Genomic DNA, 17,911 nt, shown 5'->3' with positions numbered 1-17,911 from the left:
GAAACGCAGCTCCTTTTCTACTGCTCCTTTTTCTGCCTCTGCCAAGGTGCCATTAGCGCTCTGGAGCAGCGCGGTGAGGTCTGTTGTGCACCATGCCATTTGGACATGGCGCACAATGGACGTCATCAGCGCACATGCCATCTGAAGATGCTCACACCAAAATGGTGCCGGGAGAGCACGGTAGGGCTCGAGAGCATGGGGACACTCCACTCTACCGAGCCCTTAAATCGGCCCCAGGATGGCACTTTTTGCCTATCTGTACTGGGCCTTTCATTTACAGAACCCCTGAAAAAGTGCAGCCACATGCACAATGCTTATATATTAGTGCTCCTGCATGATTTTGGCCATGGGCTGCAGTCCCATGCACTCTTGCCTGAAAGTATGTTCTGTTGAAGGAACTTAATTTTTCATCAACATACATGGGACTGTAAACTTAGGCCCGTTACAGACTAGGGCGCCCTTTCCACGACCCTGGAAGGAGCTCCGTTTCAGAGCTCCTTCCTGGTTTGGTCTGCTGGGCGCAGCCTTCAGATGGCTGCGCCCAGCAGACCAAAGGAGAAAGGGGCCAAACGGTCCCTTTCTCCTTCTCCCCGCCGCTGAGGGGTGTCCTTGGGGCTTGAAGCCCCAAGGACACCCCTTTCCAGGCTGTGGGGAATTGGCCTTTTGCCGCTTCCCCGCAGCCCGGAAAGCGGCAGATCGGGGCTTCAGCGGCTGCCGCTCTGGCCGCTGAGGCCCCGATCCAGCGGGGAAAGGTGTGCCTACAGGCCGCCCCAAAGGGGCAGTCTGTAACGTACCTGAGTTCCCACTGACATAAGACCTGTGTCATGATAAAATTTTCCCATTGGTTTCATGATCAAAGTTTCACTGAATTTGCTAAGAATACAACCCAAGAAGATTGCAGTTAGATAGTGCTACTTTTGAATATAGCATGCAATCAAGTGTGAGATAATTATCATTACATAAAATGTGTGTTATAACTTTCTACTACTAATTTAAACAAATAATTCACCATTTGTTTATATGAAATGTTTTAACAATTTATTTTCTGAAATGCTACTTATTCAGAAGTTAACAGTTTTTAAAATATAATACTCATTTGAGATTTAATAATTTGTTTATTTAAATCCTCTTACATGGTCGAGGTAAATTAATAATGTAATTGTAAAAAAAAGCAGAAACATCACTTAATATTAATCAAAACTAAAACAGCAGTAAATAATTGAAAATAGCAATAAAAATAATACAAACTCCAACTATATTTAAAACTCCAGCTTCCATCCCAGTCCTGTGGAAATAGCCCTTTTCAAATCAGATGTCTCCAGAAGAAAAATACTTGAACTAATTTTCAAAACAAAACATAATGGGCTACCCTTGGAAGGGTTTCCCAGTGCCTGTGTGCAACTACTCAAACATTCTGGGCTCAGCAAATACTTCTGAGGATGTTGTGATATTGGAATACCTTTGATCGTATCTATAGTAAGGCAGGGTCTTATAGGAGCAGGTGATCCATCAGTCCTAAATCATAAAGGGACTTATGCTTGAAACCCATGCTGAAGTTTCAGCTTGGGAATTAGATGCTGCCACTGTTCATTCTCTCTTAGGCCCCATTCAGACTCACCTTTTTGCGCTGGATGGAACTGGGCAGAATCGGGTCTCCAACTCCCGAATCCCTCCAGAAGCAAGTGCCCACTAAAAAATCAGGGTAATTAAACCCTGAATGCCCTTGCAGCTCTTCTGGAGAGGAATCACTTTAAAATGAAGGCGCCAATGTTGTCAATCAAATTCCAGTTGCGTGTTTGTCAGGTGACGTTTCCTGCAGCCATTGGTCAACCATTGGGCAATCGGAACTGTGCTTCCCTCCTCGTTTTTTGAAAAAAAACAGGTGCCAGTATGCACATATTTTGTCAAATTTAAAAATCTCCTCCGTTTGTGTGTGTTGTGGGTAGTTGGGTCACTGCAGGTTATGGATCTTCCCTTGGCCCCGTTTTCAACTCCAAAATGCAGTCTAATGCCATCTCTGCATTCTGCATCCTCCCTCCTTGCCACCCCAGAATGCCTCATAGTAATTATTATTATTATTATTATTATTATTATTATTATTATTATTTCCTCACCTTGGAATGCCAGAAAAGGATGCCATGCATTCTTTGCTTTCCCTCAGCTACCCCTGAATTCCTTACAGACAGTAGCAAAAGCATTCTGTATCAGTTTGCCAAATTGGAAAGAGAAACATTTGTAACATTCACATTGTAGCATTCGCATAGAAAAAATAATGTAGAAAAAAAGCCTTTTGCAAAAGCCTCCTGCAAAGCGTCGTGCTGCTGGAAGCAGAAATGAAAGGGAAAGTGAACAGGCAGGCAGCCACATTCTATCTATATATCTATCTACCTATAGCAAAAAACATGCGCAAAGTCTGTCAAAAATAATTTTAAAAAATAAAAAAGGGAAAGCTGCCTGGTTCGAGAGCGGAAGCTTGTTTCGTTCGGTGCCCTCCCTCTGACCTACCCTGGACCTCCTCCTGCTCCATTACCCCGATTGCCCTCCATGGGCCCTTTCTTCCCCCCGGCTCCTTCATCATCATCCTCCTCCTCCTCAATCACCGATTCTTTTGGCACCCTTTGGCTCCTTCCTTCTCCTCTTGCATCTGCTCTGTTACCCTGATTGCCCTCCATGGCCCCCTTCTTCCCCCCCCCCCGGCTCCTTCATCCTCCTCCTCTGTCACTCTTGGCACCCTTTCTCCAGTTCCCCCCTCTGCCCTCCCTCTGACTTCCCTTTGCATCCCCCATTAGTCACCCCGATTGCCCTTTGCATCCTATCACCCTGATTGCCCTTTTTTGCATCCTTCCTCCGGCTCCTTCCTCCTCATCCTCCTCCTTCACCCGGATGAAGGGGAGGGAATGTTCTGCCCACTGCCCTCCCTCTGACCTAAACCCCTCCCATGAACTTGACCCGATCATGATTGGGGGCAAGTTCATATTCGCCGAACCCATTTTTTAAAAAAAAGATACAGCCTTTACTCCAATTTGAAAAGACCCACGCTAAGGGGCATTTGCCCCACAACTGTTGTGCAAGCCTTGGATTCGCTTGTGGGAGATTCGGGGCAAATATGAACTTCATGTGCATAATTCGGTTCCTGATCCGGGGTAAAAGGTAGTCTGAATGGCCCCTTAATTAAAGTAGGAACTGTCTAAATAGTTACAAATGTGTAGCCTAGAGTTAGACATTCATTACTGGTTTGTATTCATGATCCATATTTATTCACTGCTTGAAGGAATATATAGGGACTGTGGAAGTCCCCTAATCTCCACTTACTGGGCAACAGTGGAGGTCTATTCCTCTGTTGATAAAGAAGCAGTTGCCTGATGTTCCCACCTACCTGCCTCATGCAAGCAGTCTGTGACATAAGAGGTATTGTAAAAGGGACTCTGCTTCTGCTTGTCACAATGGAAATCTCCTGCGAAAGAGCATGGAAGCATTAGCTTTCTGCTTTCTGATTAATGGAAACAGTCTCACATCAATCATAGTGGTTGCTGCCCATAAATGGGGACTGGAGGAGCTGGGCAGGAAGATAGTGTGTAGCTATGTAACTATGGTGGTTACCTAACTGACAGAGAATTCTGGTCAGTCTTAACAGGACACTAGATTCTGTACATGTTGTAGTTTCTATGGAGCCTTCAAAGACAGACCTATATAGAATACATTACAGCAGACATGACATAACTCAGGTGTTTCACCATGAGCAGATCAGCATTTCCAAAAACAGATGTACCCTGTGCAGCAATCTCAGCTTGTTAAAGGTACTTTCAGTCACAGCCAACAACTTAGTATTTGGGTCACTAGCCAAAACACTTAATGGCTGTTGCTCAGCATCACCTACATCACAACACCATACTCCCAGGTTCTATTCCAGTTAGCTAGCACAGAAGGAAGTCTCTGTTTATGATACTGAGAGGCCCAGCCAAAACAACCATTGTTTATTTATTTATTTAAAACATTTATATCCCACTTTTCTCCTGATAATGGGACTCAAGAGAGCTAACAACATATATCAAACAATACAAGTTCAACACAATGCAAAATCAAAATAAAAGTATAAATATAAATTTTAAAAACAATTAAATAATGTATGTTAACACATTAAACCTTTAATGTATTAAATTGTATTAGAAACTATATCCAAATACTTTAAAACCTTAAAAATAGCATGGCACCACATTAAAATCCTACCATCTCAAATTCCTGTTGTAGGTCATCCACTAAGATGACCAAAGCCACCTCAGCCCCACAGCTGAGCCAAATGTCTGATGGATGTTGATATAGATCATTCATCCTATCCAGAAAAAAAGTGTGGCTTAGAAGCCACTAAATGGTTGAATAAGCCCCATCAGAATTAAAGATTGTGCAAAACTCTTCCCATACAGTGGAATTCAGAGTGATTTTTTTTTCAATTAAACATATTGACACCACATTTTCCAGAAATTGTTATTCCTCTCACTTAGTTGGACAATCTGGTTGCTTTGTTAGCCAGGATAACAAGAATCAAGTACAGAGATAACTGGGCTCAGTCCACCAAGAATTCTTCCATATCCCAGAGCAGCAGAAACTGAAACATACCCAGTCTAATTGGACCAGTGGATGCCAAAGTGGCAATTGCTGGTGTTGCTCCAACTGCAGCATTTAGATCAGATTGAATACAGAAACTAAATCCACAGTTTAGCGAGTAAGTCACAGCTGACTACCAAGTAGGCCTCCCAACCACAAAAGCCCAGTAACCACTATACTGGCTGTTTATACAGAGATGCAAGCATGGCAGAAAATTAATATTTTTTGCCACCATCACCACAGAAAAGGATCTGATAGGAGCTGTAGCCTTTGTTTAATCAGATTCATCACAGGTCTTTTGAAACTGTTATTCTGGTCACTTTCTTGCTGTTCTATTACCATCAGTTCCTCAGAGATCCAAGAAGTTTATTTAGCTCCATGTCCAGATGTTAACAAACAATTGTATTAATCAATTGCCTGGGCCATTTCATCACTCCAGAAGTCAGTTAGGCCTTGGCAATATTGCCTGCCTGGGTGACAGAAAACTCCCCTGGGAGCATGAGAAAAAATTCTGAGATACTCAGTTAGGCACAGCTGTAAAGGTATCCAAGTACAAAAACATCCAAAATCCACAAAACAATGGTGCTGGCTAGACGGGCCCTATAGGGTGCCATCATGACATGCGAGGGGCAGCGCTTTCAGATGCCCCTCGCACGTGATGAGGGCGTCAAAATGGCGGCGCCCTGTACATATGGGCACCACCATTTTGACGTGATGGCCGCCTAGCGTCTGCATGTCTCAGTGCCCTTGTGACACCACAAGTGCACCGTTGGCGCCTTGCGCCATCACAATCACGCCTCAAAAAGAACCCGCTTTTTGCTGTGCGAGGGAGGATTCTTTTTGCTGCACGAGGAAGCTGCATGGTTTGTCTGCTGTATCCCGCCAATGATATCTTTATGGGGCCAACGAAAATGCACAAAATTCAGTTCAGGTGGTATGGAGCAACATACATGCAGACAGGCCCCTCCTCTGTCTGGCCATGTAGCATCTTACATCCAGAAAACATATCCAGGGCTACCTGTGTTGGCCATGTAGCAAAGGACAACAACATCCAAAATCCACAAAATAGAGATACCTTTATCGGATCAACCAAAATGCACAAAATTCATATTTAAAGCTTTCAAAGCACCACTGGCATCTTCACGTGTTAAAATCAGACGGGAGGGGAAAATATGACAAGGTTAGTCACATGTCTGCATTTTGTCAAGATGTAGCGCATCTCAGTACTGCATTTTAGCCACATCAGGGGAATCCTAAAGAGAGGGCCAATGGACTGGGACTTTACAATTAGAAGTTTCTGTCACCAACAAAGGTAAAACATTTTCTTTTAAAAAATGGACTACATTTGGCATGTTTTACCTAAACAGCACCTTTAAAATGTCTCCTAATGCAAAAACATGGACAGCTTCTTCAGTGCTCTTTGCCTAACAAAGGAGTTTGTCATTTCGCAAAGGATGGAGGCAACTTGGATCTGGAGAGGACCATCTCTTTTTGTCTTGCTAATGGAACTTAACTTTTACTTCCTGGAATACCCTCATGGCCAGAAGGAGGACAGGCTGACCTGCATGAATGTCTTTCCATTACCACCTGAACTGAGAACAGCTACATCTTGACAAAATGCAGGCTCCTGTATGATTTTAACACTTTTGCCTGACCTATTTTGTGCATTTTGGTTGATTCAAAAAAGCTATCACTGTTTTATGGATTTTGGATGTTATTATGTACTTTGTGACATGGCCAAAACAGCTAGCCCTGGATATGTTTTCTGTAAAGGTGTGCAGTTGATGAGTCTAAAACCAACAAAGTCCAGCTATCCAAATGGAATTATGTTGTTGCAAATGAATAGTAGAAACCTCATCCCAGTATGTGTCCAGTTGAATATGTGGGGAAAGAAATTACCAGTGTTGGATCAGGGTAACTATGAAAGCTGGTCCCAGCTTGGCGGCTTCAGCAAGTTGAAATACCCCAGAACAGTCAGACGTGACAACCCCTGAGGCCACAATGGGCATAAATCTAATGTAAATCATGTGGCTGGCATGGATCTATGTTTGAATTCCCCACTCCCCCCCCCCCCCCCCAGTATGGGCCTTTTAGTAAAAGTTGCCGAATGTGGTATTTACAGTAGATGTATATAACATACATTGGTATGACATTTCTCCTAAAATACAATGTGGACAATAAAAACAATAACCTCAACATTTTAATTGTTTCTTTTGGTTTTGGTTTTTCTAGTAAGCAGCTGTTGTTAATAAGTGTACATATATTGGCATACTTATTTAGAGAACATTAAGTTTCAATTGGATGAAAAGTATAGTAGCATTTTCATGTCTGGCAAATGTGCTCCTGGCTACCCCAGCACACGAGAATTCCAAGTATAGTAATAAATGTAGGAATACCCCATTGTGCCAAGAATTTTTAAGGATGATTTTGTTAAAAGAGTGGTGTTCTTGCTTATTAAATCAGAGACATAACTGTTTTAGTATGGAATATCAGTATGCAAAAGGATCTTGCAGCACCTTTGAGATAAACCATATGAAAGAAGCTGTAGCATGATCTATCATAGACTTCAAGAAGACCAAGTTTACGAAAACTCATGCTACAACTTCTTTTGCACAGTTAGTCTCAAAGGTGCTGCAATATCCCTTTTCTTGCTTATGAAATGTCAGTCATGGAGATTCTGCCATCTTCTGGCAATACAAGAGCTACTCATTATATAGTTCTGTTATGTGTTAATGTACTAACATGTCATGAAAATTTTGTGAAAGGACACACATTTTTTTAAAGAAAAAAAAATCCTTTCCCAACAGGAATGTGATCAGGTACATATAGATGACGTTTCTTCAGATGACAATGGACAAGACCTAAGGTATGTCATCCCTTTTTTAAAACAAAATTGTAACAAAATTATATGAGTATGCCTTTTACAGGAAGAATAAGTATTCACTTTTGCATATTTTGGGTGTTTGCAGTACCTACAGTTTTGCAACTGATGGCTTCCATGCAGCTGCAAGTAGTGCAAACCTTTGTCTGCCAACAGGTGTAAGAGGAGGAGTTGACTGGATGAGGAAGCTGGCATTCCGCTACAGAAGAGTAAAAGAATTATATAATACTTACAAGAACAATATTGGAGGTAATTTTTTAAAATGTCAATTACATATTTAATTGCAATGAGGCACAACAGGACATGTTGCCAGATGTTGAGCTGGCAACAAGTACTTCCATTGCACGTATTCCAGTGCATAATGTCCCCCACTGCACATCAATACACATTGTACATCAGGTCACACTGCTGGCTCCATTTGCACAGCAGTCCCAGACACCTACCTGTGTCTTTGTTGCCCCCTTGAGAATATGAGCATTGTGCAACATTGTAATTTACCATTACATGAATGTAAGTCTGAAAATTTAATAAAGAAAGAGGAATAAATCTGTTACATTTCATGAAGAGATGTATTACTAAAAATGTAGATATGAAGGACACATTTTAAACTATCCAAGTCAAAATCTTCCTGCATAGCAGAATTTTGAAGAATAACTTCTGCCTGTATTTCATGTGACATATTCTGAAGGTGTGCCTTATTGCTACTCTTTAAATTCAACAGTAATGTTATCAGTGACCCAAAGGCAGGATCCAATGGTGTATTCAGTCATAGGGGTTTATCCACAAAGCTCCAAACGTCACGCTTCTGTCGCTCAAACGTCATCAAAATGGGGCAGAACCACCACCAGCATGATCATGCCTGGCACTTCTAAAGTGAAACAGAAGAGTTATCACTATGGGACCATCAGTGGAGAAGCCCTTTTATTATTATTAATGGATTAATTCGTTAATAAGAAAAGGGCTGCTTCCATGGCGATTCCATGAAGATAACACGTCCATTCTACTTTATAAGCCCCTGTGGCATGATCACACTGGTGACGCTTCCACTCCATTTGATGATGTTTGGGCAATGGAAGCGCCTTGTTTGATAAACTCCTTACTAATTCCACCAGAATTGTCAGCGCTCCTTTCCCCTGCAATTCCCTCTGCATCCTTAAAAAGTGCTGGAGTACCCTCTTTAAAGGTTATTAGTGTCATAGGAAACTATATTAGTAGGGGAAGAAGGTTTCCTTTGTTTTGAATATGGAAGCATGCCATTGGATCTTGGTCAAAACAATTATTCCCTTTGAATATTTGTTACTGCTCACATAGAGCTATTTAAGGTGATATATATTGCCATGCATCTTGTTTATTGTGTTTATGTAAATGAGTACAAAATAAGGTGTTTCAGATACTAGGTATTTGCTCAGAAGCTTCTACTGTCTTCTTTTTTAAATTTATGCTTTTAAATTGAGGAAAATGTGACTTAAACAATGCTGGGATAGTGCTTCACAAGCACTTTTAGGTAATATATATATAACAGGGTACTGTGGCTGCATCTGCACTACAGAAATAATCCAGGTTGACAACACTTTAAATGTCAATGTTCAGTGCTAGGGAATTCTGGGATCTTTTGTTTTGTGAGACATTTAGCTTTCTCTGTGAAAGAGCTCTGGTGCCACAACAAACTACCAATCCCAGAATTCCATAGCAGTGAGTCATGGTTTATGGTGTCAGTCTGGCTTATTCCTGCAGTGCAGACGCATCCCATATCAATGATTACTAACAAATTACACACACATTCATTTAGGATATAATCAAAGCAGATTATTATTATCTTGTCCAGCACAAACAAAATTCTGATTATATCAGGTGCTGGAGGAAAAAGAAAGGAAAAGACAGTAAGGCGGGGGGGGGGGGGGCAGGCAAGGGAGAAAAAATTGCTGACTACTGCAGTCTGTGTTGCCCAAGTGTTTGTGTCCTAGTTTTATTTTTATCTGACAAGTAGGAAAAAATAAAAGTTGAAAAGAGAAACTATATCTTGTATAGAAAACAAAAAAGTATTATTTATTTATTTGTATTGTATTTGTATTAAGGGCAAATGTCATACTTTGACATTATGACATTATTAGAAATAATCAACTGTACAGTGTGCCCAGGAATTGTTCTTTAATCTTGTGGATTATCTTCCAGGAAAAACAATACATTTTTTGTTTTTAAAAGTATTCCAGCAATTTCAAAAGACAAAATATCTCACAGGAGTCCTAGAGGAAGAGAGGAAAATAACTTTTTCTTTGATAGAGGGCAGAATTTTAGGTGAACGATGAAGCATTTCAAACTGTGCTCTAAATCTGTGTTTTAAATGCCTTTTGGACAATATTAAATGCATTACAGGACCTTCATTCAGCACTGTTATCTTGACTAAATAACAATTACTATGGCAGGATTTTGTTGAAAAGCCGAGCTAATTAAGAGAGTTAAACATTTCCCCCTGAATCTATTATTGCTTCAATAAAATCAAAAGGCATAAAAATTGAGTACTTAATCCTATTTGCTAGTCTTTTGGAATGGGTCATTTGTTCCTCACAAGAGCATGGAAAGCTACTTTTTAAACATTTAATTGCAGAGGCCTAAACGATCACTTGTTATTGTTATCTTTGCCATCTTTAAAACACAGTGTATTACTGGTTACATTACTTGTTACTTTTTCATTCCTTTTTCGTTCCTGTTTTGAAAAACATATAATAAATAATGCTGTTTTTTTAAAAGTAAATTTTTATAATATCACTTCAGAGTGAAAGCATTTTAGTCCCAAAAACATAATGTATAATTATAATTAGTTAATATTACTCAGTATTTGGGGAAAGGGTGGCATGCTTCCAGCTTGAGCATTATTTGCAAACGGAGCATCTTTATGAACTTGTTGACATAGAAAACAACAACAGCCATGTTGCAGTAAAATCCATACCTGTAAACTGTTACTTTCAGGCTCCTAGCCTAGCATGCTATCTAAAAGAAGAAACCAATGTTTTCAAAAACTTTAACAAGGCCTAATACAGAAATCTTTGTCTGCTGCTATATTATATTCTCATATAAAACAATATGGAGAATAGACTTAATTGCTTCCAAACTAACAAGAGAATTGCAAATTCTGTTTATTACAGTTAAAGTAGAATACGATCTTAAGAGGGTTGTGTTTTTTTTCTGTGTCAGGACTCCTTGGTCCTGCAAAAAGAGATGCATGGCTACAATTAAGAGCAGAGATTGAAGGTCTCACTGACTCCTGGCTAACAAATGCACTTAAATCCTTATCAATTATTAGTACAAGGTGAGTATGTGTTTAATTTAAGTATTAGTTGTTACAGCAAAGAACAGCCTTCAAACAAAAGAAATGAGCATGATAAAACTGCTATTTTAGCAAACTAAGGGCCGAAATAGGCAGTCCAGTAAAGCTGACACACCTCGCCCCCAAATTGCCTGGAAGCCGTGCCAGCGATTACACGTTGGCTGCTTCCAGGTGACTTGGGGGCATGGCATTGAGATGCCACTCGCCTTCACTCTAGAGGTGAAGGAGCAGCTTTTTTCTGCTCCTATTTGGGGCAGAACCTGGCTGGGTTGAGGCCGCAGCAACTGCACAGCTCTTTCAGGGGCTTGTCCAAAATCTGATAATTATCCCATCTAGTTAAGTGATGGCTATCTTGGTATTCTCTGCTTCCCTGGTGTTTTTGACAGGATTGTGTTTGTTTGTTTGTTCATTGTATCCCTGCCTGAAATACCAGAAATGTAATTTGAGACCTTTTGTATGGAAACAGGTGTTTTCCCACTGAACTTTAGCCTTTTTGAGTTTCACACTTATTTGTGATTATACAAAATGACCTTCAACGTAAGTCAATTAGTGTAAGCCTATTTTGTTAGAGTGTTAAGTTCTGTATCTCTGGTATTTTATCTTTAGTATTATTTTCACATATCCAAATAAGTCATTCATTGGAGATATACACATAGATGAGTCAAACCTCAGTTTCTCTGAAAACAGAGTAAAATTATGCTGACCGATCTATAATTAACTGATAAGATAATTCATGGCTTGAATCCCTACTCAGCCATGAAAACTTGGGCAAGTCACACACTTTAAACCTACAGGAAAGACAGATGGCACATCTCTTCTGAATAAATTTTGACAAGATGGCCCTACAATGGGGTCACAATACATTTGAGTTAACTGGAAAGGACATAGCAATAACAAGAGAAGAATCCTGGGCTATTGATTAGTCTGTTCACACTTTAATTTAAGTTTTGGTTGCAGTGCTTGACTGATAAATAAAAACTTGCAGTAAGATTATGACAGGCAAAAAAGTTGGTATATTTCAAAAATATTCATCATTACCTAGATGTTATGCTTTGTGTCTCCCTATAGGAGTAACTGCGTAAATGTCTTGGTAACAACAACCCAACTTATACCTGCCCTTGCAAAAGTCCTGCTGTATAGTTTAGGAGGTGCTTTTCCTATTGAAAATATTTACAGTGCAACTAAAATAGGTAAGGAGCTTTCCTTAAACTTATATAAGTTTGGTATGAGTCTCAAATTCTCCCATGAGCCCATTGATAATGTGATTTTTTTGGTTGGGGTAACCAATAGAAAGATCAAGAGGACCAAAATTATTGAGGAACCCTGGTGGTGCAGTGGTTAAATGCCTGTACTGCAGCCACTCACTCAAAACCATAAGGTTGTGAGTTCAATACCAGCGAAAGGGCTCAAGTTGGGGGCAGTTAGCTTACACTTTGTAAACCACTTAGGGAGTGCTTAAGTGCACTGATAAGCGGTATAGAAATGTACTTGCTATTGCTATTGATATATTGATATATCTACACACAGTTAATGTACATAATTTGCATGCCAGTTTAATGAGCACAGTGTCTCTCATACTGGGATGCCTGGCTGTGTTTCATTTTCTCAACAAACTCTTTAGGCAAAAATTGAGATTATTGAATAGGGTAGTTTGGATCAGCTCATGAAAACATTGGAACTATCAACTTTGAATCTTTGGCCCTTTAACCTCCGTTTCCTGCCTTTGTGTTGGCAGTCACATTTCAGTAGGTAAGTCCACCACTACCAACTGTATCAGTAAAGCTCATCAGTATCAGTAAAGTAAACATATGACAGAATTACCCTTTCTGTTACGTATCTTACAATGCCAAACTTAATTTTTCATTGATTTGGTAGAGATATATAATTATCAAATCTGTTTGATTAAATTGCCTTTCTTTAGTTTTATTTAGGCAATAGCTAAAAGCCATGTGGTGTGAAAACATGTATGTTCTAGAACTCCTACACTTCTCTGTGGCTCTCTTAGCCTTTTTTATATATTTGTGATACTTCTTATTGATAGCCCAAATAAGTAGTGCATTGTTTTTCAGGCAAAGAAAGCTGTTTTGAGCGTATAGTGTCCAGGTTTGGCACTAACATAACTTATGTTGTGATTGGAGATGGCCGAGATGAGGAGCATGCAGCTAACCAGGTAACTTCTCTCTGAACTGTATCTCATTTATCTTCCAGGAAAAGAAAGTTGCTTTGAACGAATAATGCAAAGGTTTGGCAGAAAAGTAGTATATGTTGTAATTGGGGATGGTGTAGAAGAAGAACAGGCAGCAAAAAAGGTAACCTGTCTCATAAAATGTTGGTGTGGTATTTAAATATTGATGCAAGCTTTCTCTGTTTGCATTTCTGTTAGTATGGCACATTGGCAAGTGATTCAAGTTGGTAGATGATGAAAGCCAAAAAATAAGGCTTATAGTTAAACCATTTGGATTCAAGCATATGCTTGCATGATATGAAGATGAATGGATACAGACTGTAGATCTTAAAAGGGAAGAGTGACTCAAAGCAAATTAAACCTGCTAATAAATTTGGCACAATAATGTTTGTGATTTTTGTGAAATGATAGGAAGAAAGGCATGCAAAAGCTTATGGGAAGCATGCCACAAATCACCCACTACAAATTAAAAATAAGATGCATTAAAAGGGCTGGTGAAATTATAATTGAATTCGTTCCATAAAGGACCAGCTTTCCCATTGTACCAGTTTATATGTACAGAGCTGTCCCTTCATTAAATCAGTCAAGGAAAGCTTTGTACAAAGAACAGCCTAGAACAAAGTGTTTCCTCTGCATCCAAATATCTGCCCTGGGATAATTATGCATTCTTTTCATTTGTATACAAAAGGCCTCACCAAGTACCATGGCTGCATATGAGGAGTGATTATAATATGAACATTCAACAGATCAGTAACATTTCATTTCAGTCTTTAAAGAAACCTAGCTCAAAATCATTCAAAATTCAGTCCATTCCACAGTAATCTTCAGTATGGAGATGTCCTGTATTTTGACATACATCCATATTATTTACAGCAATCCTACCTTAGAAAAAACTAAATGAGATAGCATTTTTAATATCATATAGCATCTCCTAGTGTTGGTCCTTAGCTATCACAATTTTTCTAACAGTTAAATGCTGATTCCAAATGGTTTCTACAAATAGATGCAGTACAGGTGCTGGGATTGTGTCTTGTAGCCTGTTCAGAAAACCCGGTGGTTGGGTTCTTTACTTTGTGGTTGGCATGCTTTCCTCTAACTGTAGCTGTTGCTTGCATGAACAGTTGTGGAAGATGTATAGGAATACAAGTTCCTGGCAAATAGATCTGAACTAAATAAAAGTAAGATTCTTAAAATGCAAACTATGTACCATTTGTAGCATTTTTATTTAGGAAGATTTTGCTCTGCCAGCTCCCTAGAGCCTTAGTGACCCAGACAGTTGTGTCACACTGGCAGATGATGATCACATAGACCTGTCATTAGTGGGCCATGAACATGTTCCATGTGATTATGTCAGCAAGTGAAATTCTACTTTACTAGAAACAGTTCCACACTGGGCTTCTGAAGCTGTGTTCTTGCATAAAAATGAGAACATATGCTCTTTGTATCTCCTCCATGATGGAAGGTTAGTGTTCTATTTGTATGCACTTGCTACCTCTCATTGCAGTGGAGAAATGTTCAAGTTTTCTTTGGGACATTAAATTAGATGCTCCATACATGTATAATAGGGCAAGCAGCTAGATGAGGGTATGAGACTCATATTTCTCTACTTACCACATAAGATTTCAAAAGATCATAAGCTTTTGCTTTTTTGCATTGAACATGCCTGCAATGATTTGAGTTCCCATAGGAAGTTGAGCTATTTTATATAACATATGTCAGAAAAGCCTATTATTTCCCCCACACATTCAATTACAGTTAGTAACTGCATCATAAAAGTGTGAGCAACATTATTCTCTGACTGACTATCCTTTATATAAATAAAAGGGAAATTGCTTCAGTGTTTACCTAAGCTCCTTACTGTAAAATGTAGTTCAGATCTGTTTAGGTTGGGAGCAGGATGGAGGCGGGGATGGAGGTGGATTCTGTCAGTGTTGCTGTGAGAGTAATTCTAGAAAGCTCAAAGTGTAGGAAAACAAATGTGTGTTAAATATATTGTTCATTTCTTCTCCCGTTTCCCTCCTTCAAATAACACAGCACAACATGCCTTTCTGGAGGATATCTAGTCACTCGGACCTCCTGGCTCTACATCAGGCTCTGGAATTAGAGTATTTATAACTGTTGTCACATAGCTGACAAATTCTTTTTATATTTCAAGTACACTGAATCTTCTGTATGTGATCCGATGCTTCTGGCATTACACATATGTATGGTCTTAAGAAGGAAAAGCAATATTTGGGATGAAAATTCCATGTGAAGAATTCAGATTACTGAATGGAGCTACAGCTTTAATTCTACACAAGAATTCTCTATATGGTCTTATATATAAAGGATTTTTGATGATTAAAGAACTATAAAAAGGAGGTTGCTGGTACACACCAAATGAGCCCTAGCCAGAGTGAATAGCCTTTGCAATGGACTTAGACTGGGAAAGCAGTGCTATGCATTTTCTGATCGTCAATGGTGGTATTCAACAACATTCCTCAATATGGGATAATTCTCAGCACTGAGGTTTGAATCAAACTTTAGTCTACCTAACTAACCTAGAAAATCTGAATTGGAATGCACTCAGACTGTACGACGACAATCCTGTCTAGATCTGTAAAATGTGTAAATTATTGATGGAAATAATTTACTGTGACTTTATTAGCAGCTGACTTTGAAAGTGGATGCAATTTATTTCTTTTGTTTTGCGGGTGTGTGGGATGGGGCTATGTAATAATAATTATTGTCTCTTTTATAAGTTTGGCAAACAGAATGTGCATAATGATGTGTTGTGCCTTAAAAGACAAGATCTTGTTTGTGTGTTACAATGGTTTAACATTGGTTTAAGATTATGTAGATAAACAATAAATCTTTGTGATAATTTTTGACATGACCAAATTGCAAATTCAAATAATCAGAGAGCAGTGTTGCATCAAAAGGACATAAGTATTTGTTGCAGTAAGGAAAGAACAGTATAATAATGGAAATTTAGTGTTACATTTAGTTTCTTAATAATTCCATTGTAGGAGGCAGGCAAGTTAAGAGAATGTCAAGAAGTTGGAATGATATTAGGCACCATGACAGGGGAAAATTAAATGGTCGGTTATTTGAGATCTTTTTCTTCATTTTCATCTTGAAAGAAAACAACAAAAATGTATTCATGAATTAACTGCATAGCAATCATTTTGATTTTATATAAAAGTTATATAAAAACAAAACAATACCATCAATTTGCTTAGTTTCAAATTATGATTTAGCACACTTAATCTGAAGCAAATTACCCATAAATTTGGCTGGGTACTGTTCAAATGTACTCTCAAAATTAATAAACCAAAGAAGGCTAATTCAGAAAGGCAAAGGGAACTTCCATTCAATTCAGTATCAGATTAGATCAGATTAAAAAAAAATAGGAGCCAAATGATAATTATTCCATAGTGGAAAAACTAGAACAGGAATAATAGGCTCCAAAAATTAAAATGCCAATGGAACCAAAACTTAATCTTAAAATTGTTGATTATATGATATCACTAAAGGTTCATTTGTTCTTTCGGTCCATGAGTTTCTGCTGTATCCAGTTTGTTTAAACCTTTTCCAGCTGGTTTAGAGCACTGATGGGGGGGGGGGGGGCAGAACAGTATGTGTCTCAGTGGAGGTTTCTTTCCTTTCCCTTTTTCACTGGCCACTTCTTGCTCAATGCGCACCACAGTATGCGTACCATAGTTCCTTTGCATTCTGTGCATAACCATTTAACCATTTTGTTTACTCTAAGCATGCATAACCACAGCATGTACACTGGTGCTTGTAACAGGAGGCTGGCATGTTTATTCCCTGTATATGATAGTTTGCCAGTTATGGAATTCTCTACCAAGGGAGGTTGTGAAACTAGCACCATCCCTAATTACTGTTTGGTGAGCAATGAAGACATTTTATTCAACCTAGCTTTTAACAGTTAATTGGAGAGCAAATGTTTTAACTATGGTCTTTTTAGTATGCATATTCTATGACTTTAAAATTGAATTTTATGACAGTTTGCCTCATAAATGATGTTGGTGCCCTTCTTAGGGAGTTAAGGTAGTTAAGAATTGTGTATCATACACACGCGCGCACACACACACACACCCTCTATCTATCCTGGCACTCTTTTTCTCCTCTCCAGGGCTCTATAAGCAAGTTTTGTTCTAGGCTGGCACATCTTGTGTGATGGGAATGCAAAGACAAGGAAGATGAGACTAGATAAACTATAGGAGAACTGTACACTAGGTTCCTGTTGCAGCTAATGCATACTACATGTATGGTATGCATGCTTGGTTTAGGATCTGCTGGTTAGGGGGTGAATGATGCTGCTATTATGGTTCTATATTCAGAGAACAACTTCCCCCCACAACAATTTATGGTGCAGATATTTTTTTACAATAGTATATAGCAGGAATGCACAAATTGGAGCAAAGACTGCATGTAGCCAGCCAAGTCTGTTTTTGTGGCCCAGACTTTCCTGGCCTATCCTTTTTCTGCATTAAAAAAGGGTGTTTGCGTGTTGAATTGCCTATTTCTGAAATCTCCAGAAGCAGATATTCACTTTTTAAATAGTTTGCATTCGTACACAGATTAAAAATATCAATTTTTATAAACTAGAACCTCCAGTCTTGGCATGGGATATTATTTGTCCCCCCCCCTCCCTCATTTTTAGCAATCCTTTTGAGTCCCACAGTTAGACATCAGTTCCCAGACCTGCCAGAGTGGGCCACTTCTGAGATTTATGCATTCCATCATGCAGTGGACAAGAATGCTTGTAGTGGTGAACTGAAGTACACAACACCACTTCTCCTGAGATAAAAAGGTGCATGTGCAGTTTTGTATTAAATTATAGTCGGTTACAACTGTTCTGTGGAATGCAAGCTTTTATATTTCCCAGTTTTGTAAGGGTGTTTGGTAAATC

At 39.2% G+C, this 17,911-nt stretch overlaps 1 protein-coding gene across 12 annotated transcripts in view; it reads left to right on the top strand.

Annotated features, from left to right (window-relative positions):
• EYA4 (EYA transcriptional coactivator and phosphatase 4) overlaps positions 1–17,078 on the top strand; it is a 166,153-nt gene extending 149,075 nt beyond the window's left edge. For 8 of the 12 annotated variants that reach the window (XM_089530347.1, XM_089530341.1, XM_089530346.1 and 5 more), the window contains 6 exons: positions 7,410–7,468; positions 7,572–7,732; positions 10,676–10,790; positions 11,877–11,998; positions 13,017–13,117; positions 15,028–17,078. In XM_089530347.1, coding sequence (XP_089386473.1) covers positions 7,410–7,468; positions 7,572–7,732; positions 10,676–10,790; positions 11,877–11,998; positions 13,017–13,117; positions 15,028–15,108 — 639 coding nt within the window. In that variant the 3' untranslated portion in view covers positions 15,109–17,078. Of the gene's footprint in view, positions 1–7,409; positions 7,469–7,571; positions 7,733–10,675; positions 10,791–11,876; positions 11,999–12,877; positions 12,979–13,016; positions 13,118–15,027 lie in introns of all 12 variants that reach the window. The other 4 variants (XM_089530348.1, XM_089530345.1, XM_089530340.1 and 1 more) reach the window with 1 other exon arrangement.
• Positions 17,079–17,911: the final 833 nt, after the last annotated feature.

This window comes from Sceloporus occidentalis, unplaced genomic scaffold, assembly GCF_023333645.1.
Source record: "Sceloporus occidentalis isolate IW3139 unplaced genomic scaffold, rSceOcc1.0.p SCAF_6, whole genome shotgun sequence".
In the NCBI taxonomy this organism is placed as follows: domain Eukaryota; kingdom Metazoa; phylum Chordata; class Lepidosauria; order Squamata; family Phrynosomatidae; genus Sceloporus; species Sceloporus occidentalis.
The sequence above is the reverse complement of the archived record's forward strand: the minus strand, read 5'-3'. Positions and strand labels throughout refer to the sequence as shown.